Source organism: Eulemur rufifrons, chromosome 2, assembly GCF_041146395.1.
Source record: "Eulemur rufifrons isolate Redbay chromosome 2, OSU_ERuf_1, whole genome shotgun sequence".
NCBI lineage: Eukaryota > Metazoa > Chordata > Mammalia > Primates > Lemuridae > Eulemur > Eulemur rufifrons.
Genome location: NC_090984.1, coordinates 26,093,122 through 26,117,189, shown reverse-complemented (window position 1 = coordinate 26,117,189; position 24,068 = coordinate 26,093,122). Strand labels below are relative to the sequence as shown.

At 57.2% G+C, this 24,068-nt stretch overlaps 1 protein-coding gene across 15 annotated transcripts in view; it reads right to left on the bottom strand.

Moving 5' to 3' along the window:
* Positions 1-856: 856 nt before the first annotated feature.
* Positions 857-24,068, bottom strand: part of TLE3 (TLE family member 3, transcriptional corepressor) — a 46,743-nt gene continuing 23,531 nt past the window's right edge. For 3 of the 15 annotated variants that reach the window (XM_069482409.1, XM_069482445.1, XM_069482437.1), the window contains 14 exons: positions 17,536-17,740; positions 15,778-15,794; positions 11,800-11,919; positions 10,739-10,789; positions 9,979-10,131; positions 9,476-9,608; positions 8,739-8,923; positions 7,896-7,972; positions 6,680-6,929; positions 6,104-6,351; positions 4,965-5,112; positions 4,032-4,182; positions 3,123-3,199; positions 857-2,026 (listed from right to left, as the gene is read on the bottom strand). In XM_069482409.1, coding sequence (XP_069338510.1) covers positions 1,919-2,026; positions 3,123-3,199; positions 4,032-4,182; positions 4,965-5,112; positions 6,104-6,351; positions 6,680-6,929; positions 7,896-7,972; positions 8,739-8,923; positions 9,476-9,608; positions 9,979-10,131; positions 10,739-10,789; positions 11,800-11,919; positions 15,778-15,794; positions 17,536-17,740 — 1,923 coding nt within the window. In that variant the 3' untranslated portion in view covers positions 857-1,918. Of the gene's footprint in view, positions 2,027-3,122; positions 3,200-4,031; positions 4,183-4,964; positions 5,113-6,103; positions 6,352-6,679; positions 6,930-7,895; positions 7,973-8,723; positions 8,924-9,466; positions 9,609-9,978; positions 10,132-10,738; positions 10,790-11,799; positions 11,920-15,777; positions 15,795-17,535; positions 17,741-24,068 lie in introns of all 15 variants that reach the window. The other 12 variants (XM_069482428.1, XM_069482455.1, XM_069482466.1 and 9 more) reach the window with 7 other exon arrangements.

Genomic DNA, 24,068 nt, shown 5'->3' with positions numbered 1-24,068 from the left:
CAAACCAACCTTTAAATAGTAACTTTTAAAAATATAAAAACAGCTCATTACAATTACTTTTCATTTTCTTTTTTTCTTCAGGAATAACTTTCTTCTACCCTCACCCTCCCTTCTGGCTAGAGCCTCAGCAGGAGGTCGCGGACGAACATCTGAGACCCAGCGAGACTCCAGGCGCCCCGAGCCCCGGCCTCGCCAAGGGACGTCCCGGCCTCCACGTGGCGTCGGGCGCCGGCTGCCCGGCCGGGAGCGACATCATCGAAGACGGGCAGTTTCCGCTGCGGCCCCTCCCTCCTCCTCACCAGACAGAATCACACGTTATAAAATAATCCATAAAAATGCAGTATAAAAATTATCTTCCATATGCTACATCCATGGAGAGCCCACCACCAGGACTCACAGCGGCCTTTAGCTTTTCTTTAAAAGAAGAAAATAAAAAGACAAAAAAAAAAAAAAAAAAAAAAAAAAAAAAAAACACCAAAAAACCCACAACAAAATCCTCATACCTCAGAATATTTTGGTACCGAAAGGTGGTACCTGCCAGACGGTCTTCTACCCATGACCTGTTTGGGCCCGTAAGAGAGGACGAAAGCTGCAGGAAGTCTCCACAGTGTGCCAGGACGTGTCCCCCCACCCCAGGCAGCCGGCCCCACGGCCCCGCACAGAGGGGTCGGGGGGGGGGGAGGGCTCACCTTTTCACTCGAGACCCTGTAGGTTAGTACACCGCCCCCCATGAGGGGGAGAGGAAGGGGCTGCAGGCTGGAAAGGGGGAGAAGGCATTTTATAAAAGGACATCACTTCTAATTCTTTTTATTCAAATTAAAAAAAAAAAAAAAAAAAAAAAGCACCCACATCAGTTGCTATTTTTCTCCGGTAGCTCCCTGAGCTGAGTTGCTATGCTTTCCTCTAACTTTTTGTCCTTTTTAGGCTTTGTCTCAAGATTAGGAAGGGCTGGAGAGGGAGTTCCCTTGAACGTCCCCGTCTCGTCACAACAACCAAGTGTGCACCAAAGAGAAAGACTGAGGCTGAAAGAGAGCCAGAGAGAACGGGCGGGGGACAGACGCCCGAGGGAGGGAGACACAGAGAGGCGGGGGACAGCCAGGGCACAGGAGGCCACAGAAAGCTGGCCCCGGCCTCGCTGCCGCCCGTCAGTCTGTCTGTCTGGCCACACTCAGTGCAGACCCATGCTCGCGGAGCCACGCTCACCGGCGGGCACCTTGCGGTCAGTCTGGCTGCCAGCTGCGGTTCCATTTTCACACCCTAAGGTTTTTCTGCCCATTCTTCATTTTGTTCCCCCTCCCTGCCTCCCCTTCCCAGATGGGAACGTCTGTTTTAAAAAAAAAAATAATAATAAAACAAAAGCCACCACCACGAGTGGGTTACAAATACAGCAGGCGAAATACATGGCGAGAGTTTCTGGTGGGAAGGGGCCTCCTCCCCTACTGATCAGTCCACAATAGGAGTCTTATTTACATTTTTCACACATCTTGTGCACTGCACAATCGGGAAAAAGAGATCCCCCCTCCCCCTGTACAATGATGTGGTCCACTCCATCGTCCCTGACCCGAGACGGAGGGGACGGGTCAAAAGAGAGGGGAGGAAAGGACAGATTCAAGACATGGGGGTCTGTGGGGAGCCGCAGCCATAAGCCTCCAAATAAATCTATTTGTAGCATGTGCCAGAGTTGTGGAGGGGGAGGGGAGGAGGAAGATCCATCCCAGTCTGCAGACACACATCAGTCCGTGCCCAGAGTCCAGACCGGGCCGGGGCATGACCCTCTCAGCCCGCCGGAGCACAGTCCGGATGCTCGGCTGCTCGCGGCCCCTCCTCTGCCGTCCTCGGGGGGCCCTCACCCCGGGGTCTCCCTGTCAGAGCCGAGTCGGTTTCTCCCAGAGTTTGACAGCCCTGCTGGAGTCCTTGTTTAGTAGATGACCTCATAAACTGTGGCCTTCTTGTCACCAGAGCCTGTTACAATATATTTGTCATCTGCCGAAATGTCACAACTCAAGACGGACGAGGATTCTTTAGACTGGAGGAGGGAGACCGGGAGAGGCAGCAGCAAGGTGGGGCGGGGTGCGGGGAGAAAAAAGACAGGAATTCATTTTCTCAGCTCGACACCCTCTCAGCGCTCTCAGAATGCGATCACCCTCCTCTCCCCACTGACGCTCCAACCCTCGCACAGCACAGCGGGAACCTCCACCCAGGCAGGGATCCTCCTTCCACCTGCTGCTCCCTAGGGAAAAGCTCATTACTGGGCTCCAGGCGATCTTTGAACTAAGTCAGAGTGATCCAAACAGGACACTTTAGCGTGAGCTGTCTCTTCTGAGCTTACGAACAGGAAGGAGCATTTCTGAGCTGGGAGCAGGCCACGTGCTCAGCCTGCTGGGTGAGGAGGAGGATGGGAAGCTGGTTTTTGAAGGCGTTGGTGTAAGGAGAGAGACCCTGACAGTGGTGTGTGACACACTGGACCCCAGACGCTGCAGCACGGGCCCAGCAAGCGGCTGCTGGCTGAGGGAGCGCACGGGAGCGTGATGTGCGGAGGGAGTGAGCATGTGTACGCAAACGAGCACGCGTGGGAGACTGTGTGCGTGCGTGTGAGGGAGTGTGTGTATGCGTGTGAGGGAGCGTGTGCGTGCGTGTGTGTGCACACGAAAGAGTGCAATACGTGGGGCCCCAGATCCTGAAAAATTATCAAATGCCTCTTCCTTCCCTCCTCTCTCTTTCCAGACCCTCCTGCTCCTGCCCCGCCTCCCTCCAGGTGGAAACACTAACTCCCGTGAACAGGTGACACGCCCGGAAAAGGCTGCCTGCCTGGTGCACCTCCTGCGAGGGCGCGGCGTCCAAGCCAGAGCAAAGAGCACATTTTGATTCCTCCTCACTCTCTCGATCCCACAGGAGCCCCTGCTTAAAAGCCCTCACCCTCTGGGGTCAGAAGCCATTAGCAGCAGAGTGTGTGTCCTGCTGAGGTCCTGTCCCCTGGAGAACACATCCTGACCCCCATCAGGTGGGGGGGGGGACGGGGCCAGGGCAGGTCTGACCCTGGCTCCAGGCACCTCCTGTTCCTCCTCCTGCTATCCTCGCCCCCATCACCACCGCCAAGTCCCGACTCCGACGGTGGGCGGTACCTGGAATATGCTGGCTCCGTAAGGCGTCCTCCAGGCGTTGAGAAGGTTGTCTTTCCCAGTGCTCACGAACCACTTGCCTGCGGGAGGGAGGCAAACGCACCGTCAGGTTGTAGCCTGCTGCCCTCTAAAGCAAGACCTGCCCCAGATATGGCCGGCTGCCATAGAAACACAGTGAGAGCCGCTAACTAGTGCTTAGCACGACTCTCCGCGTTGAGAGGCACTTTGCAAGACACATGGCCACCCACCAGAGAACGCCTTTCTCTGCAATCTAAGCAGAGGGCTGGGAGGGGCTGGGATGGAAAGAGGCAGATTTAAAGTTAATTGCAATGATTATACTCCCCAAAAAGATTCTTGTAAAGCCACAAAGGTTGACTGACCCTCCTAAATTCTACTTCTGGAAGGTGGAAGGAAGGGTTGGAAACAGCAAAGCCCTGGGGGTCTGGAGACCCGGCTGCAGACAGCAGTCAGCAGGCGCCTTTGCTCTGAGCAGGCGCTCTGCCAGGCTCCACATCTATCAGCGGCTAACGATCCCCCAAAGTCACGTGGCAAGCGCTGTGCTACTCTGGACCACAGAGGAAAATCCACTAGGGTTCAGAGAAGGTGACATATGCCCAAGGCCACACAGCTGGTCAGTGGAGAAGCAGACGTTCTAGCCCTGGGCGATGTCAAAGCCTGTGGCTGTCACCACCAGGAGGAACTGCTTTAACGGCTGATGTCCTGCTGCTCTTTGCCCTAAGACAGCAAGGACTGGCTCTGGCCCAGTGTCCCGAGAGCTCAGTACCCCATGATGACATCTGCCTTCAAGGGACAAGGATGGGGGCAAGATCCCTAAAGGGTGTTGAAGGGGCATGGGCCCGGCTGCCCTGGCTCCCGACCTCCCTCCGTCAGGCCTGGGCCCAGCAGGCTCACCGCAGTAGGCGAACTTGAGCGAGAGCACGCAGCTCTCGTGCAGGTGCAGCTGGTACTTGTCGGGCTTGGTGTGGTGCAGCACCTCCACGTTGCTGCTCTCCATGCCCACGGCCAGCCACTCGCCGGTGGGGCAGTAGCCCAGGGAGAAGATCTGCAGGGCGGGGGGCAGACACTCAGCATCCTCTGCTCTCAAGGGGAGAGGCAGCTCCAAAGGGGCGGCTCAGACACCCTGAGGGCTCAGAGTCCCTCCCCGCCCCACCCCTGCACCCCTGCCATTCGCAATACAGGACCCCACCACCCGCCCACTAACCCAGGGGCGTGGGACTTCCACGCCCATCTTGTAGGGGAGGAAGCTGAGGCCCAGAGAGGTTGCTGGCTCTAGAAAGTGAGCCGTAGAGCCCAGACTCAAACCCAGGCATGGCACAGACACTTGACTTTCAAAGTTACCCTTTTGTCTCTGTGACTGCAGTCTTTTCTTAAGAAGTCAGTAAATGAAAGACTAAAATAAATATTTAAGATTAAAATATTAAAGTAAGGAAAATAACAACACATAGCAAAGCCTGGCATTTACTGAATGCTTCCTATGAGCCAGGCTTACGGCGAAGCCTTTTAGAGAGATCATCTCAGACGCTCACATCAGACCCTAGGAGCGGGGTCATCCCATGAATGAGGACACCAAGGACCAAGTGTTCAACAGTAGTGGAGAAAGTCCTCAAATCCTGGCAGTTTGGTCAAGAATGTCCAACTCCAAGGCCTTGTCCACTCTATTTCACTGTGGCTTCCTCCAGGAAGCCTTCCCAGATGACTCACAGAAAGTTCCTTGGCAATGAGCACCCTGTGAGCGCCCCTTTGTCCCCCGACCTGGCCACTGGGGCCCAGAGGGGAAGGGGACACGCTGCTCTGTGGGAAGGGAGTAGCGTCTTGGCTGCACACCTGGGAGGTGAAGTCATGCTGCTGCAGCTGCCGGCCCTCCCGCAGGTCCCAGGAGCGAACGGTGTTGTCCAGGCCCCCGGTCCACAGCTTGGTGCCATCGTGGGAGATGTCTATGCAGCTGGCCCCGTCTGTGTGGCCCTGGAACTGCCTATGAAGGCCAAAGAGGGAGGAGGGTGAGCCCCATGGAACCACTGACTGCCGGGCTGGCAGCCGTCCTGGGGAGACTGAACAGAAGAGGAAACTGAGGCCCAGAGGCGAGTGTGCTACGTCCCTTGGTAAGTTTGCAGCACGGCTAGGCCTGGGTCCCTCTCCCACTCCACCCCAGGGTCCTGCCTGGGGGTGGTTCCCCAGGGAAATCGGGGGCAAAAAGGAGACCTCAGACCAGGCTCCTGAGTCCCTCCAGGGTGGGCCTTCAGCAGGCCCACGCTGCTCAGGACGAGGTGGAACCGGAAGGTGAGGAAGGCAGGAAGGCCCTGGAGAAGCTTCTCGTGAGACAACTGACAACGAGAAGGCAGCCCCACCGGCTTTAGGACACGGCTCCTTGGCCTGCACTCAACACGCCCTCACTTCACCGTCTTAGTCTACCCTTCCACCCTGCGTGAGCCACGGCTGAGGCCATGAGTGTGCCCACTGATGACGGGAGTGACACAGGCAGCCGGCTCGGCCAGCCCCTCCCACCTGCCTTCACACTATGGTATTGTTCAGAAGATGCCACACTGTCCCCGTTTGACACAGGGAGAAACAGACACAAAAGGGTTAGAGGACCTGCACAAGGTCAAGGTGCAGACAGGATTCAAACTCAGCAGCTTTGCTCTCAAGGCCCCACGTTTCAGCACCAAGTGATACTGAACCTGCTCATCAGTCTCCAGGCCTTGAAGCCCACCTCCCTGCCTGCTCCGCTAACTTGCACTCCACCTCCAGATCTGCTCCAGCTCCACCTTCTCCCCGGAGCCCTCTCCAGGCTCCTGGGCCCAAGAACCCTCACTCCTCTGCCCGTTCCCAACCAGGCTGAGCCATCGTTTCACCGGGGTAGCCCTATGGTGCCTCAACAGGGCCAAAGTCACGGCAAACAAGGCCAGGCCGGAGGGGTGCAAACTTCCCCAGGACGAGGCACTGACATTCCCTCCTGCCGGCCTCACCTGACCAGGGTCTGGTTGTGCAGGTCCCAGACGGCAATGTTCCCATCACTGCAGCAGGAGAAGCAGACTTTGGCATCGGGACTGATGGCCAGGGCATAACAGGCGGGCGCTGAGGACGTCAGCTCGGCCTTGATGCGGGGCGTGGGCGAGGCCAGGTCCCAGATGGTGAGCGTGCTGGCCTCACCGCCCACGATGAGCGTGCGCCCGTCGGGGAGCAGCTTGCAGGAGCGGATGTAGTTGTCCCTGTTCTGGAGGGAGCAGGGGCAGGGTTGAGAGCTGCCCACTTCCCCTCCTGGGGACACCTGAGCACCCTCACCACCCCTGCCCCCAGCCTTCCCTCGCGCCAGGCTGTCCCCACTCCTCAAGTTCACAGCCCTGCACAAACCCTCGAGGGTCCGCATCATCCCCACTTATGGATGGCACAACTGGGGCTCAGAGAGGTTAGCCAGCTTGCCCAAAGTTGCTCAGCCAATACCGGGCTGAGCTGGGCCAGGTCCCTGGGCCTCTGCCCTCTGGCCCAGGCTGCCCTGCTCTCCCACACCAACTGCAGGAGAGGCCGCAGCCTGGGAGTCTCACCAGGCAGTCCAGCTGGGAGATGGGGCTCTTGCTGCCTGGCTGGCTGATGTCCCAGATCTTCACGCAGCCCTTGCCACCTGTGTAGACGTGCCGCGTGGGGTTGCTGATGGTCACGGCACACACCACCTCCCCGTGGCTGAGCGTGTTGATCTGCCGGGCGTGCCTCGGGATGCCGGGGCCTGCCAGGGCATCGTGGGGGAAGGGCACGGGCTGCATCTGCCCATCGGCGCTCACGTGGAAAGAGTACGCTCTGAAAAGGTGAGGACCGTCACTTCTGCCATCCCCACACGGCCCCTGAGTTCCCACAGGTCCTGCCCAGCTCACCCATACTGCCCCGGACTGGCCACTCTGTGCCCGAGCCCCTGTCTCCTAAAGTTTTTAAACCCAGTAATCCCGAGTACTGGGACGGCTCCCCTAGGCTGGGGACTGCTTATCCTCCCAAACTTGATTTTTACTCCCATTTACACATCCTTGCTCCAAATCAGGTCCCAAGCGCCACATGCGCCTGGCATGCCCTCTCCACCACCTATACACCCGCACCCCCACCCCACCCCGGCACCCCCGTCCCCAGCACACCAGCCCTGGGAAGGACCCGGCTGAAATGCCACCTCCTGCTTTAGGAGCCAGTGGTATCAGGGAGGGGAATCTGTGTCCGCCTCCGAAAGCAAAACATAGAGCACACAGCAGAGCCGCTGGGGAGCCCGAGTGGCCTGTCTGCTGTTTCAGGCCACGCTGGGTGCTCGCTCAATTAACATCGAGATTTTCGCTGACACGTCAGCACTGCATCAGGCAGCATCCCAGCATTACACGAGTGCTCAACCTCCTCATTTCCCAACAATCCAAGGAGTGAATGGCTGCAGGTAGGTAACGGCCTGTGCCCAGCAGCCGGGGGGGCCTTGCCAGCAGCTAGAACCCATGGGTGTCCCCAAGGCCCTGGGCAGCTGTGTGTGATGCGGTTAGGGGTGCTCCTCCTCTCCCGGGGCCCAGTGACCATGCACTCAGCAGCCCTCAGTGCCTCTTTCAGAGGGTGCCTCCAAGGCGGGTCAGGAGTGAGGCGTGGTGGCAGTTTCCCAGGGTGCAAGCTGGCCTAAGTGTCTCTAGAAAGACAGATACCTTCCCCAGGGGACATGCACCAGGGCAAACCCAGGGTCAGAGGATGAGGGGTGCTCTCCCCTGCCTGCCCCACGAAACATGAAACAGTATAGCCAAAGCTTACGGTTTTCCTCCGGGAATGGAGGCCAGGCTCGAGGGAAGGCCCGTGGCCCGCATTGGAGGGTGAGGGTCAAAACCAACCTGGAAGGCAGACAAGGCAGCCCTTAGTCAGTGCCACCGTCACCCCGCCTCCTCCACCCCACCCGCTGGGCACTGCCCCCACAGCTCGGCCTCTGGGGAAGCCAGGAGACAAGCAGAGCAGAGAGGGGCCCACTGTTTAGGGGACACACAGGCCCCAGAGGGGCAAGTACCCTTGCCCAGGCAGTGGCGGAGAGTGGGGACAGCCCAGATCCCCAGCTCGGAACCAGCACCCTTCCTGCTCCACAAGGCAGAGCTGGCCCCTGCCCCTCTCCCCAGTGCCCTGGTGCCTCAGCAGGCCTGTCACATGGAGAGAAGGCCACCCAGGTCCAAGAGGTAAAGAGAGAAACTGTCTCCTGAAAAGGGACCTCTTTCTGCCAACCCCAAAACTAACTGTTCATTCATAATAACAGACGATTCTTGTTAGAACCAGCCCCGTTTACCAAATGCCTGCTCTGTGGACATGCGTTCGTTTTGGGATTCCCACTCCCTCAGAACCAGAAAGGCAGGTATCAGCCCCTCTTCCCAGAACACAAATAAGCCACTGAGGTGGAACTCAGGTCTACTGACCCCAAAACGTGTGTCCTCCCAGGTAAGTCTCAAATGTTTCTGATAATCATTCTCCCTACACGGGCAGCTGCCTGGCCTTGAGACCCCGAGGGCCCCTCTAGTGTGCAGGGAGCACCACTCCAACCCCCACCAGCTCCCCACGCCGTGCCCAGTCCCCAAGAAAGGAGCCAAAAGGTCTACGTACAGCTCCAAAGCTCACCATTGGCGATCGGCCGTAGGCAGCGGCTGCGGCGGCGGCAGCGGCGCTCATCTGGGGCGGGATGTTGTGCAGGCCCGCGTAGGCGCTGGGGCTGGTGAGGGAGCCGTTCATCTCGTGGTGGCCCATCATGGCGAAGGGTGCCGCGTAGGAGCTGGTGATGGAGATGGGCGTGCGCAGGGCAGAGGCTGCAGGGAGGCGGGCAGCAGCAACAACAGGTGAGCCTTGAGGACAGGGCCCTACCCCTCCCGCCAGGACAAGGCCACAGCCGCCTCTACCCACAGCAATGCTTCCTGCATTGGAAAGCTGCCGGCTCCAGGCACTCCCAGGGGGAAGGCATCCCTGCCCTCAGAGCCCAGACAGCTTAGAGCTGAGAGGTACCCGCCTCTTTGTACAGAGCAGGGCATGGAGGCCCAGAGAAGGGGCTTGTGCAGAGCATCGCAGAACTAATGACAGGCAGGAACAGATCTCGGGGGTCCTGCCTGACTTGTCTGGTGCTCCTTCCTTACGCCTGGCCCAGCAGCGGCCCCAGGACGTCCTGACGTCAGTGCTGAAGCCCCAGGCACCCATCTCCCCCTCAAATCTGACCGCGAAGGCCCCGAAGGCAGGCCCTGGGGAAGCCCCAGCTTGGACACACTCCCTGTGCTCCGGCCCCTCTGTGTGGTGGCTCCAGCCCTGCCCTGGGGCAGACCCCCTCCCCCCATCACATCAACCCAGCCCCTGGTGCCTACCCATTATACCTATCGGGTCCATGCCCGGAGGTTTGCCCGGCATGGACCGGAGCCCTGGGGTCGTGCTGGTGCCTGGAGTCGGGGCATCGTTTCTCGGAGTTGGTGTGTTGGACTTGAGCCCAGGGGTGGAGGATTTGTCATTCTAAAGAGGGAAGACGCAGAGACCAAGGGAAGCCATGAGGATGCCTTTCTCCCAAGAGCTGGGCACAACACCTGGTACTGACCCCACACGAAGCCCAGTGCCAGCACTGGGTATGAAGCTTCCGCCGAGCAGCCTCTTAACCCTTGCCCAACCTCGCTTGGCAGGGACTGTGATCACAACCATTTTACAGAAACGTTAACTAACTCATACAGGGCCCGGCCGGCAGGTGGAAAAGTCAGGCTCTTCCAGGTTCTTCCTACTCCACCCTCTGCTCCCCAATCAGCCCCACTCCAGCTCTGGCCCCTGCACACCTCCCTCCCCACGCCCCTCCCCCAGCCTCCCTGGAGGGCAGCGGGGCAGGCCCACGTACGTGACCAAGGTCTTTGGTCTTGGAGGAAGGTGTGCTGCTGGAAGAGGCCACCGAGGCGGGGCTGGTGGGGGCATCCTTTTTCAGGCCACGGGCCTTGTCCAGCCCATTCTCAGGAGGGGAGTGTGCCGGGCTGACCCGGGGCGTTGTGGGGTCCTAAAAACACAAGTGACGCAGAGATGCACTGAAAGCTATAGCCAGGCTGGTGTCTTCCCTGCTCTGGGCGTGGGAAGGGGGGGGGCATGGTGATGGGGAAAAGAGCATGGCTGAAAGACTTGGGGGTCCAAAGGGGGGAACCATCTAGTCTGACCCTTTATCCCACTGATGGGGAGACTGAGGCCTAGGGAGGGTGGAGCAGTGACCTGCCCAAGATCAAATTCGAGTTCAGGACTACAATCAGTGCTGCTGGGCTTGGCCTAGCGCAGATTCTCTCCAGCTCCTCCTACCCTGCTAAGGCTGCCCCCCTGGGGGCTCAACTCTCACCTCCAGATGGGGCGGGGGCAGAGCTGACATGGAAGACCACGGGGAACAGAAACTGGCCTCTACCTGGGATGTTTGGGGCTCTGGGACCCACCGCACGAAGCCCTCAGTGCCCCCAAAGGCCCAGCCACCAGGCAGTGAACCCCTGCCCTGCCCCTCCTGACCTCAAGACCTCGTCACCCTGCTCAGGCTGCAGGTAGTGCCAGAACAGACAGAACAGCTCCCACCCTGGGAGGACCCATCCCAAACCGAGAGTTTCCCTGTAACCTGGGCCTGCCCGTACCTCATTGGAAACATCCACCACCAAATCATCACTCTTGTCCCCGTCACTGTCCTGCAACCAATAGAGAGAAGCCAATTGGCCAGTGAGAGGCCATGCCCTTTCCACCCCTCCTTCCACCGGCCTGGACGTGAACCTGGGCCAAACCCCAAAGTCCACGCTCCTTCTACTCCGCCCTTCCCCTCCAACGAGCTCCACTCCTCTGGGGCTGTCTCCCGGCCCAGCCTCCCCAGGTCTGGGGTTGCTCCACGCCCATGCCCACTGGGCAGCCTCACTGACCCCTGCCCCGTTACAGTATCTCTAAGACCCTCCCCCTACAGGCTCCTGGACAGCTTGTCTGTCGGAAGCCAGAACCACCTTCCCAGCTGGTTTATATTCACCATCCAATCACAAGTCAGTGTGCCACGCTCACCTCACCATTCCCCCACTGGGTGGGACAGGTGAGTCTCACAGACATGCAGCGGAACCTCGAGTGTGCCATGTGTCCACAGCCACAGAGCAGCCACGTGGCTGAGAGGGCTGAGTGCAAGACCCCGAGTCCCAGCACCATGTCTCCCCTTCTTTCTGCCCCAGCTCCCGGCCCTGCACGGCCTGGCACAGGGCAACACAGTGGCCGTGCTTCCCTGGGGGAGTCACGTGCCAGGGGCATCACATGATAAGGCCACTGAAAGCCAGGGCAGAGTAGTCGAGTGGGTGCACGTCTCAGCCAGACCAAAGATTGCAGGGTCAAAGCGTGGGGGGCACCAGGGACAGCCCCTCGGAGCAGACTGGGATTCTGGGAGTACCACGCCAGCAGTATGGTTGGCCCGTCTGTGGGAGAAACCGACAGCTCTCCCCAGACCCCACAGAGGCCAGGACGACCCCCCACCCCTGTCCACTTCCTCCTAACGGTGGCTCACACGCTCACAGAACGTGTCTGAACCTCTCCCACAAGCCGTCTGTGTGCCTCCCCAGCGGGTAGCCTCTCTGACTCACTCCCCGTCCCCAAGAGGGCTCAGGCCACGGCTCGGGCCCCACAGACACCTCCGCCCTACCCAGCACAAACCCCAGTGCCTGAGACGTACATATCGGCTCAGGCTGTCCTTCTCCTCCGCTTTCCGCTTCTTGGCTTCCATGCTGTAGTCCGCGGAGCCCCGGTGCTTCTCGCTGGCCCGGAGGCTTTCCGAGGGCGACACGGAGTTATTCTGGAAACGAGAAGGTGCAACATCTCACACATCCACAGCACAGCCAAGCGCAGGTGACGCAGGAGGTCAGAGGAAGGAAGAGCAGCTCAACACCTCAGTGTCTTGCAGACCTTGGCTCAAGCAGAGCCCTGCCAGGGAAACCTCCTCTCCCCAGACTGGTCCCCGCGGAGACGCGCTGGGAGCATCCCCACCCGCCTTTTGTAGCAATGCCACTGCTGGTAAATAATTAACCTTGCAGTGAGCCGTCTGCCTGCTGCTGGCCTGTGAGACCACACTCCGTGAGGGTCACCTGCAGCTCCTTCACCACCCATCTCAGGCCCCTTGCACTTATTTGCTCAGGAGGGGTAAGTGGAATTTGCACTGAGTCTCGTGAGGTGGATCCACCCCGACAGACGGGGGCCACGAGCCACACTGCATCTGCCCAGCAACAGGAATGGGGAGACTGATAGGGAAGGAGGGCGTCGGGCTGCCAGCAGCTTCCCAGCGCAGATCAGCAACCGAGCAGCCCCCCAGTCCCTCTCTTCCTCATCCTTTTCCTCCTCCTCTTTCTCCCTCAGCAACTATGGACGAACACCAGGGTTTTAAAGAAACAAAACACAACATCACAAAGCCTTTCCCTCTGAGGGACAGGAAAAGGTGCAAGGACGGAGAGGATCACCCCCCTATGTAGCAGTCAGAAAGGGGGACCCCGAGAGGCCAGGGGATATGCCCCAGCACCCCCAGCAGAAGGTAGCATGAAGGAAACTCAAGTTTTACAGGCCAGGAAGAGCTGAATTTCTCTCTCAACTGTAAAGCAAGTGAGGACAAGAATCCTTTGGGCTTCGAGGCCTGGGAAGGGGAAGACGAGAGACGCTCGCTCGCAGGTGGGCCTGGGAACAGGGAGCGCTGGGAGCTGAGCAAGCGGTGAGGAGCCACCCGCACCGTGCGGCTACCAGCACCAGGCCGGGGAGCAGGGATGGAAGAGCTACTAGCAAGGGCACCTGCCAGCAAACCTTTGTGCCCAAGAGCACAACATCAGGACCAATGCCCCTCTGTGATGCGGGGGAGGGGTTGTCCTTCCTGCCTGCCCAGACTTTACCTTCACTCACTCTCCCACCATTTTCTGAGCAGCCGCCCTGGGTCAAGCCTGGGGCTGCAGGCCAGGGGTGGCAGGACGAACAAGACAGGGTCCCAGGCCTCCAGAGCTTACAGTCTAGCTACGTGAAAGAAGAGGTCCACGGATCCCGATCCTAGTCCCCCGCAGCCTAGAGGTGCCCAAGGAGGTTACGTGGAGACAGAGGGGTGTCTGTGCACAAGAGCAGAGCCTCAAAAGGCAAGTGGGCTGAGCCTTCACTTCTCCTCTCCCCGTGTCACTGGGGGCCAAGGCCAGCTCGGGGGCACGGGTCCCTCGGAGGGAACAGGGAAGGGTGGCGTTTTGGGGGAACAGCACGGGAACCAGCCGCAGAACTTAATTTCCTTCCTTAAGCCGGTTTCTGGGCAGCCCTTCCCTGCCAAGTTTCTGCCTGAAGCAAATTAAAATGGCAGAGTTATCAAGCCTTGAAGAAAAAATGGAGGTTATAATGGGACTGCAGCTCAACCTTCCCCACAGCCGCGCAGCGGCGGCGATGCGCGCACAGCCGCAATTCAATTAGCTGCTGCAATCGCCGGCAGAAAAATCACCGTCGTTTCATTTCATTTCCTCCGACGGTGGCGGCCACCCCGTGCTAAGCAGAAGCGCTCCCAGCCCCTCGCGCAGGCTGCCCCGGCGGGCGGGCGGGCGGGCGGGCGGGCGGGCGGGAGGGAGGGGGCGTGCGGCTGCTTGTGTTTCTCCTGGCGACCCGGTGGTGCGCGGCTCTGGAGAACAGCGAGCTCTTTCTTCTCATGCAGTCAGGCTGAAAACCCTCGCCGCTACCGGAGAGTCATGTCAGGCATTTAGCGGCATCGATCCAGCCCGCCTCTGGCTGGCAGACGGCCAAAAAACTAAGTATTTTTTATTGCTTCGGCTGGGCAAGGAAATATGAATGAAGCTACCTCTAATTGGACTCCAGACTAACCCCTCCGGGACAGCTTCCAGCCCGTCCCCGTCCCCCGTCCCCCTCCCACTCCGACACAGCCCTGTCCTTCCTGCCGTAGGCCTCATCTGTTGACAACCTGGTTTCTAAAGCCTGATTACTCCAGTCTACACCCCACACCCCATGGCCACATGCGCACAGCCCCAGCACCAGGGGCCTGAGCCACCCAGCCACCATCCCTCCCACTGCTGCCTCGGCATGGCCTCTCCTCCCGGATTCTGCAGTGACCCATGTGTCCCCTTGCTGTGTGAGTCTGCCACACAAGGACGTCAACAAGCATGGTGGGGCAAAGAGCTCCACTCTTGGGGCTCCCCAGGGGGCTCTCTTAGCAGAAAGCTTTCACATGTAGGGCACAAAGCCAGAAGCAAATAGCAAGGAGGATGATGTGAAGGACCCATTTCACTGCAGTGGGTCCCTGTTAACCAGGTAATCTGGAGCCCGAGCCCTGTTCTAAGAGGGTCTTCCTAACAAAGCTAAGGTCGGCCAGGCAGGAATTGTTCCCATGATACAGATTTAAAAAAAACCTGAGGCTCAGAGAGGCCAAGAGAGCAACCCAGAGTCTCATAAGGCTGGGACCAGAGCTAAGCTTTAAGGTGTCCAATCCAGCCTTCCTGCTACCTAGGCAAACTGCCCCTCCAAACATGCCCCCGTTAGAGGATCAACACTAACGCATTCAGAATGGGTTTTTGGCTGCAATTATTCCTCTGGGGTACCTAGCCACTCCTCGGCTCAAGTGTGGACCCGGCTTTCTGAGCATGCAGGCAGGGTAGCAGGAGATGCCAGCATCACTGCTAAATCAGCCTGGCCGGGGGAGGGCCGGGAAGGGGAGGTGGGAGGATGGGAGGGACCTGCCGGAGAAAGCTGCTGCCTGGATGGTTAGTTAACTGCCTGACCTTCCAAGGCCTACTTAACACGAGGTAATAACCAAAGCCATCCTAACAGATTAGATGGCCCCAGATACAAGGATGGCGATGAGGAATAAAATAGCTTTGCTAATCACTAGAGGATTTTTTTTTTTTATCCAGACTCCACTGCGCTTATTCAGAAGGCTTATTCACTTGAAACAGAACCTCGGAGCCTCAGTGTGATCAGAAAGATTTACAACAAATCTCAGAGCTGGCAGACACGCAGGCGGCCTGGCCTTAATGCTTGCCTGCTAGCGCTTTCTTAAACCGAGCGAAAGCCCAAAGCAGGGAGAAACCTCAGGTGTCTGAAGGAAATAAGGATACACCATCATATAGGAGGCACCAATGTGGGGCGGGGGGCAAGATCCTTGGCCCGGGATGTGGGACCCCAGGGTCCTGAGCCCTGGGCCAGCCCAGTGACTCCACAAAGCCCTTTGGCAGGGAAGCCCCAGGGCTGGTCAGCTGACCTCTCCAGTTAATCATCTCTCATATGAAAGGGAGTTAGAGCTCATTTAGCCCAAGCTTTTCATTTGACAAATGATGGACCTAAAGCCTGGAGAGATGAAGGGCTTCCACAACAGAAGGTCGCTCTCAACAGGTGACAGCAGCTCCTATTTTATGACAGTAACTACCTCCCCCCCCCAACCCACCCCCACCAGCTCTGGATTAAGCCATCATCACCAACACATCAGCCCTGAAGCCAGGTCTCCCAGCTCTGGGCATGAGTAAAACCCTCAGCTTCAACCCAGACCAGAGCAGAGAACCCAGATAATAGCTCTGGACGTGACTGGCTGGTCTCAGGCCTGAAATTCTGGGGCTGAGCCTTCAGGCCAGGAGTTCCCTCCTCCTCCTCCTCCCAGCACCCCAAACCCCGCCGTGGGTCCCAGAGTGCCAGCACTTACCGCACTGGATTCTCTCTCTTTGGGGAAGGAAGGCCAGGGCAGGAGGAAGGTCAGGCCCCACAAGAGAAAAAGACAAAAAAGAAAGGAAGAGGTCAGTCTGAGTGCAGCTGGTTTTGTGATTTGCTAGGTCACTGGTTTAAAAATGGGCAGAAGGCCTGGCTCCCTGTCTCTGTGGGTCAGCCAAGGCAGGGCCATGAGGTGGCCTTTCTCGGTTTGGAAATTAGCCACCCCGACTCCGACCCTTCCCCCACCCAGCAGTCCCCAGGGTGGGCTGGGGAGGCCTCTGACCTAGTTCTCCCTGACCTGCCAGAGGGGTACCGACTTTCCCCTCTGGCCGCCAGGGTTCTTAAGGCCACACGCTTGGGAAGGATCATGCCATGCCAAATACCCATGGGATCCGGGAGTTGAGAACATTATTGTTTAAAATTTGAGACTGTTTTTAAAATTAACACCATTCTCTGTTTCTTTGCCAACAAGCCCCTGGAAGCTGAAGCCTCCGTCCTACTGCAGGGACAAAATCCTAGCCTCGGGTTCTCAGGACCCGCTACTGCCCTGTGGCCCAGGCCACGGAAGGATGGTGACACTTCATGTCCCTGGTGCTCAGGGGCTTGGAAGGCATTGGCCATGCGCTCCAATAAATATCCAAGGGTATAGCACACAAGGTGGCAACTTCCCAAAAGGGTCTGCCAGGGAGCCAGGCTCTTCCTTTTCTGATCCCACCAACCCCTACTCAGTGCAGCTTCCCGGGTGCACGTGGTAAGGGCTGGGGTGAAGGGTCGGGGAAAAACTTCTGACTCTAAGTCTTTCCAATCATCTCCCTGCTGGAGTGCGTATACTACCCCCACTCACAGGCACTCAACTAACAAATCATTACTTGAGCGCGACTGTGTACCTTTTCCAAGGCTCCAGCATCGGTGAGACATATATGCTAAGGCAAAACCCAGGAACTGGCCTCTGCCCTCAGAGGACCAATGCTTCTGGCAAGGACAAGAGGTTTTCCAGGGATAGGACATACAAGGGGCCGGGCGCGGTGGCTCACGCCTGTAATCCTAGCACTCTGGGAGGCCGAGGTGGGCGGATCGTTTGAGCTCAGGAGTTCGAGACCAGCCTGAGCAAGAGCGAGACCCCATCTCTACTAAAAATAGAAAGAAATTATATGGACAGCTAAAAATATATATAGAAAAAATTAGCCGGGCATGGTGGCGCATGCCTGTAGTCCCAGCTACTCGGGAGGCTGAGGCAGGAGGATCGCTTGAGCTCAGGAGTTTGAGGTTGCTGTGAGCTAGGCTGACGCCACGGCACTCACTCTAGCCTGGGCAACAGAGTGAGACTCTGTCTCAAAAAAAAAAAAAAAAAAAGGACATACAAGGATAGCAACAAGGGCTCAGTCTTGCACCCCAACTCTTAAACTCTTACAGGAATTTGAAAAAGACCCCCTGGTCCAATGGAGTGGACTGGGGCCAGCCCTTACAGGGTGGGCGGGGATGCTGCAGGAGGATGGCAGGGTGCTCCGGATGAAGGGACAGGTGTCTTCAGGGCAGAGAATACCATGTGCAAACCAGGGTTGGGAAAAGGTGCACGGGGATGGTGCTGGTTGCCAGGTGCCAGGGATTCAACAGATGGCTCCAAATCTCTTGCTAACTCTCTACCCTAGGGTGACAACAGCAGTTGCTGTGTCCACTCACTGAGGGGCCTGCAGGCACCCACGCCCTGCTCAGCCCAGCCCCACCCCTGCCCCAGCCCCAGCTCGGGCCGCACCTCTGTGGTCGAGTTCATGGTGGTTCTTCTCGTCCTTCACCGCCAGGTGGGCCTGGCTGCCCAGGGCGCCCAGCGCCAGCAGCCCGGAGCTGCTCCCCGTCACCGGGGGGATCCCTGGAGGCTGGAGGCCTGACGGGTGGGGCGGCAACTGGACGGGGGGGCCGTGCGTGGCGTGCGAGAGGTGCTGCGCCTGGAGCTGCTGCTGCTGCAATGAAGTTGGCGGTGAGCATGCTGAGCGCCAGGGCAGGGGAGGCGCAGCCACCCAGAGGGAGTGGCTCTTCCCAGCCCCCTCGCTCCTTCATTCATTCGGCTCTGCAGGCGGCAGGGGGGAGACAGCCCCAAAGCCTCTGCCCCCAGCTCAGTCCACATGCTCATCTTGCCAAAGGAAGTCTGTTAATGGACCGCAGTTTAGACACAGGATTTATGTTTTCCAGCGCCCCACCCACCCACCCCCACACCCCAGTTTCAAGAGAGAATTTCTCAATGTTTGTTTCCAAGCCCGAGATAAATAATGCATGCATTTAAAAACCACACAGTCATCGGGTTCCCTTCCAGTGGAGGGGAATCCATTTTTAAGCCTGCAGCCGTCGCCGTGTGTGCTCATGCATACATGCCTTCCACGTCAGCCGCCAGCATCTCCCACCCTGCGGCCTTAGGGAGTCCCGGGGAGGACGCCCTCATTCTGAGGGACTCCAAGCCTGCCTCACAGAGCAGGGCAGGCCAGTGCAGAAAAGTCCCTAGAGCAAGATGAGCTGGGGGCCAGAGAGCTAACGTCACCGGACACGAGAGCGGAGCACAAGGTAACAGGAAGCTTTGGGACCAGACAGACCAGGACTGAAACCCCAGCTCTGGCACTTCCTAGCTGTGTGGCCAGGGGCAGATTACGTCAACCGCCTGAGCCTCAAATTTCCTTATCTGTAAAAGGGGGAAAGTAGCGCCGACCCCCAAGGATCACTGTAAGGTGATGTACGTGGCAGCTCAGGGCACACAGCCACTACTCGTGAAGCACTGGGACAGCAGCTAACGTGTACTGCGTTTACAGTGGACACCCAAGCTGTGCTCAAAACTGGACATGCATCCACTGAGTATTATCATCAAGAGCAACAGCACCAACCCTCCCGTCTCCTCCCCATCCCAGTCAAGGACTCTGCTGCCCCAGCTCCGGAGGCCCCAGACATCCCTACCCAAAACCAGCCTCAGGGGCTTCTCCTCTCCCCTCCTTGCCCATACCCAAGGGGCCAGCTTCCCAGCGGCCGCGACAGCGTACACGTTACCATTCCTAAGACTGTGCCAAGAACTCTCGGCACTGTGGGCCAGCTACACAGTGCCAGGTATTTCTTAGGGATCAAAATACTTCTTGGGCCTTGCGTATGCTGGTATCCACCTGTGCACACATTTCTTCTCAGCTAGTTCAAGAGAAGGGAACCAACACCTACTGAATGCCTGGGCACTTTCCAGATACTATTGCTGATCCTCCAACCCCCTGGCAAGGGGCGGGGTTGTGTCCATTTCATAGACGGCAAACTGATGCTTAGGGGGCTGGAGTGTGCAGCCAGTAACTAGCCGAGTCCCAGCACTCGTAAGTGGGGTTTGGACTCACATCTGTCAACCAACCTTATCCAAACAATGCTCCGAAGCAGATCCCCAAAGCGAGAAGGGGATCACCCCAACGTCTGTGAGGGGTGACGCAGAGCAAAGATCTGACAAGCTTCAAGATCTCACGCTGACCACGGGAGCTCGCCTGTCGATGTGAAATGCTTTCCGGGAACTGCTAGCACACACCAGAGCACAGTGACAGCCCACAGCCCTGGCTGGAGGAGGCAGTAAGTTTGAGGTCATGGGGAAAGGGCTCTCCCCCAACGAAGCCACAAACTGCCAACACGGCCCCGTTCCAAAGTTAAAAGCAGCCACAGCAGCCACTGTGCTCCTGGCCCAGAGGGCTCCTTTCCCAGTGCTGGGTGAAAGGCTGGCACCGCAGCCTGCGCTCGAGACCATCAGAGTGCCTCTGGGGTGGCTGTTGCTAGGCAGTTTGTGGACATTGGTCCCAAGGGGGTGTGACCCCAGGTCTTCCCCAAGACACCACAGCAGACACAAAGCTAAGGGGGCCCCTGGTGCTGGCATCACGGGAGCCCAATGCAGAGATCCAGCCCCTCCCCAGTCAGAAGAAACTCAGGCTCCTCTAAGGATGGGAGCTCACCCACCTTCCTTTTTAAAGACAATGTAATTTTTTTAATCTTATTACAAAACTAATACATGCTCATTGTAAGAACATACTAAAAATAAGTATACATTAAAAAGTTTCTTAATCTTCAATTAAAAATTGACTTCAACCCCTCCACCCTCAAAAGAGTCCACTGCTAATCTGTCTAGATTTTCTTCTATGGAAACCTATATACTTCAAATGGATTTCTACACAAATGGGCTCTCGTGAGCCATACTGTTATACAACTTGCTTTTAATTTGAGAGTGTTCTGAAGAAATCCACTTGTCCTCTTTAATGGCTACCTATTATTCCCGGGTACGGTTGGACCACACAACTTTATCTAGACGCTCAGTTTAAAATGAATTTGCCATGAGACCTCTTTGGTTTTAGACCAGTTCTTGGTAGGCCCTTTAATATTGCTGGTGAGACCTGGTCAGTAAAATACCAGAAAGCAAGGACTGCGGTATTTAATCCACTTTTTATCGTGCGGGGCCAGTAAGATCCCGTGAGGAAGATACAAGAAAGAGGAGGGGGAGGAGGGCTCCGAAGAAGTAGCTTTGCTGTCTGCAGACACGGCTGGCTCTCTCCACGAACAGTCCTTTTCTAGAGAGACAGCTTACTGGAGATCCGTGCCTATGGCAAGACAGAGCTGAACAGATCCAGACAGCCTACCTCTTAGCTTGCCAGGTGCGGTTCCCCCTCCTGCCCAGCCTTCCAGGCTCAGCTTTGCCCAGTTCAAACTCCACTTCCTCTGGGTTCCTCTCCGCTTCCAAGAACTCTAACAGCTCAGACACTGGAGCCCAACAGCCTGAGGCTGACCTCCAAGCTCTATCCTTTATCAGCTCTTATCCTTGGACAAGTCAGCTGACCTCTGGGTCTCAGTTTCCTCAACTGCAAAATGAGGACTGAAATGGAGTCCGTCTCTTCAGGCTGTGCACGGATCACATGCATTACTACATGTAAAAACAAAGTAGGTGCGAGACCAACATTGGCAAATGCTGAGCGTGGATCACAGATATAACCACTGCTTTCATCTTTATGCACTGCTTTGGCAACTTTGGCGTTCCAGGAAGACAGGGACTTTTTCTTACCCATCCCGGCCCCTCTGACGGTGCCTGGCATGTTTGCTCAATACACATTTCTGGGTGAATAAGTGAAAATGCTGTAAAAGGTATACATGGAGAAGTTGGGAAATAAGTTGGCAAAGTGCTCTGTCCAAAGGCAATCGACTGCCTCCCAGATCTGCGCCTCCCCTCTAAGGCCCACTCAGAAGCAGCTACAATAGTTAGTTGGGACAAGAAGCATCAGTGGGGGTAGTGGGGTGTTCTGCTTCCCCAAAACACGGGCCAGTGAGCCAGTGTCAAGGACCTTGGAACTGAGGCAGTAACAGCTGTTTGGAGACAGCGGCTTTCAAAGCTGTTGAGCTTCCCAGAATGAGTGGGTGGTTTTCTGCCTTAGAGTGTCATGTAGGAGCATCCTCTTTGCAACAGAGGAAAGGAATCTTCCATGCAAAACTGAAGAGCTTTGTCTTCGAGTATAAGAACAATCTGCTCTGCACAGCCAGAAATTCCTCCAAGGTCTTCTTGGGGGTGGTTTGAAGGCACCATCAGGACTGGCCCAGCAGACTCCGGAAAGCAGGGACACAGGAGCCAACCTCCCAGGCTTCTTCCTTGGGGGAGAGCAGATGCCAGGGCTTGCTGGGCGGAGGGCCTGCTAACAACAGCCCTGGTTGCAGTAGAGTGAAACAAAGTTTCCTCCCTGGTGGGGCAGGGGGACCAGCTGAGAATCACTCACCTGACCCACCACTGTTGTCACAGCCCAGCCCTCCGCTGGCAGGCAGGGCACAGCCATCCTCAGGCTGTATTTCTACACCCTGCAGCGATCCTCTGGCTTTGAGCACAAAGTGCTGAAACACAGTGACATCTGAGTGGGAGGGTGACACTGTTCTTAACTAGGGAGCTTTTCCCCATGGTAGAGAAACGGAATCACTTTCACAGTCTGAGACCGCCTGTCTCCAGTTTCTACCATTCCTTCCAATACTGGAAACTTCTCCATCCGTGGCATGAAAGGAAGTCAACTATTCCCCAAAAGAGGGGCCAGGAGTCTGGAACCAAGCCCACCCGCGCACACGCGCTCCCTTTTCCCTCCTTTAACACTGCGTGCCAGAACACAAGCAGGTCGAGGAACGTGTCCCCTGGGGCATACGGGAGTCCTCCCGCTTCCACACGTGTGCCGAGGGCCGGTGGCCTGGGCTTGGAAGGTGTGGTCACTTACGGGACAGGCAGAAGGGGAAGGTCCTGCTTGTGGAATACGTGTAATTGGATTATGCACATCACGCTTCATGCCTTCACCGGCTGCTTTAATGCTTCACTCCTCAGGTTCACGATTTGGGTGACACGTAGTGAAACTGTCTAAGCACTTTCTGAGCCAACACCTGCCCGCGGCTCCCACCAAAGGAAGCAGACACGGGTCCGAGCTGCACAGAATGCACACCGCTGCGCTTCAAGGAAGGCGAGAGCAGCCCAGCCTCTGACTGCTCCTTCTCATTCACCATGGGGGTGAGCACCACAGCCCACACCGAGTGAGCTTTTGGGCTCGGTGACAGCTTTTGGTGCTCACCACAACCTTTGTTAACCCCACTTCAGACATGGGGACCAGGCCCAGGAGACAAGCGACGCCACTAAGCCGGCAGCAGCCAGAGCCAGGACTGGGTGCCTGGCGGAAAGAGATGGATGGATTCTAAGGCACACTCTCTTCACCATCCTTTCCCCCCCACGTAAAATTCAGTCAGCCGAATCCAGCTCGTACACATCCCGGAGGGAACACGAGGACTTTACGTACGGCTTCAAAATACCCTGTGTACTTTGTGATGAGCTACAACCTCCTTCCTCCTCCCCTCCCTCCCACTTAAAAAAAAAAAAAAAAAAAAATCAAGTCAACGCTTTATATCCTGTCTTCTGCTAATAATTCCCAAGGGAATGAAGACCAAAGTGTCAGCGGGCAAGCAGGCGAGAGCCCCCCGCTTCCTAATCCAAAGACCTTGGGCCATGATACAGCAATGTAAAAAGGGGGTTCTCCCCGGGCTGCTGCTCCCCAGGGACACCTGCCTGGGAAAGACAGACACTGCCGTATGCAAGTTGCTATCCAAGGGCCAAGTTTCCCTCCCCATGCTCAGGAATCTTGCCCTTCTAGGGCTCCCCCAATAATCTGATCCTAGAAGGAAGCGCATGGAACAGAAGCAGGTCTACAGTAACCGAGTCTGGCCACGCCCCAGCTGGAAGAGAGACAATCTTCCAGCCTGTCTCCCTGGGTGGGCATCTGAGTCCCCTGCGGGCTAGCCGGGGAGCCAGTGGGCTTGGCCAGTGAGCCTGCCTCCCCCCATCTGTCATGCTGTCCCCTCTCCACCACCCTGACCTTGGATCCTGGCCTTCCTTACCAGGAAGATCCCCGAAATACTCCAATCCTCCTAATAAATCTGCCCCTGGCTACCTCGATGCCTATGCCAGATGTACCTAAGCGATTTCTCTTTGAGCAGAGCTGAGTCACGGCCTCAGAAGCCTTCAACTCCATGCGCAAAGAAACCCCTCAACAACTGACTGGGGCGGACGTGCTGTACGAACCCTGCCTAGTCCTCCTCCACCTTTTCACAAACAGGGAAACTGAGACCTGGGGGAACAAAGTGACTTGCCCAAAGCCCACCTGACGCCCAGACCGGGGTGCCAGGCTGCTTCTCCTTCCAGAGTGGCAAGCCCACCAGTTGCTTCCCGGAGCCTCCAGGGCCCTTCCCTCTCCCGGACTGTCCTGCCGGGCCAGGGCGCCTGCCCCTTTGCCGTCAGGCCCCTGCATCCTTCCCCGCCCCACTTCCAGAGGCAGCTCAGCCGCTGGCTCTCCGCTCTCCTCGAGGAGGAGATAAAGAACGTCCTGACTAGATTATCGGCCTCCTTCGCCGGAGTGCAGTCAAGCACGGCTCCCCGGCGCGAGCACGCCTCAGCTGTCCGTAATTCCTGCCTTGTGAGGCTCTGTCAGGCGCAGCGATTAGACGGCTGCCTGCTTAATGACAGGGCGACGGCTGCATTCACTCAGAGCGGAGAAGCAATTACCTTGAAAATGGGGGTCACAGGCCCCACTCGTTGGCTTTAATTGAATTCCAATGTCTGCCTCAAGCTGCCTTGACCTGACTTGTAGCTTCCTAAATACTACTTAAAGGAAGTGGAGCTAATCCTAGCAGTGCTTCTTCCCCAGTTTCAGTCCTTTCTTAAAACTTAAAAAAAATTATTTTCATAAGAGGATTTTAATTCCAAAGAGGGAAGCAGATGGGGAGCAGGGACCC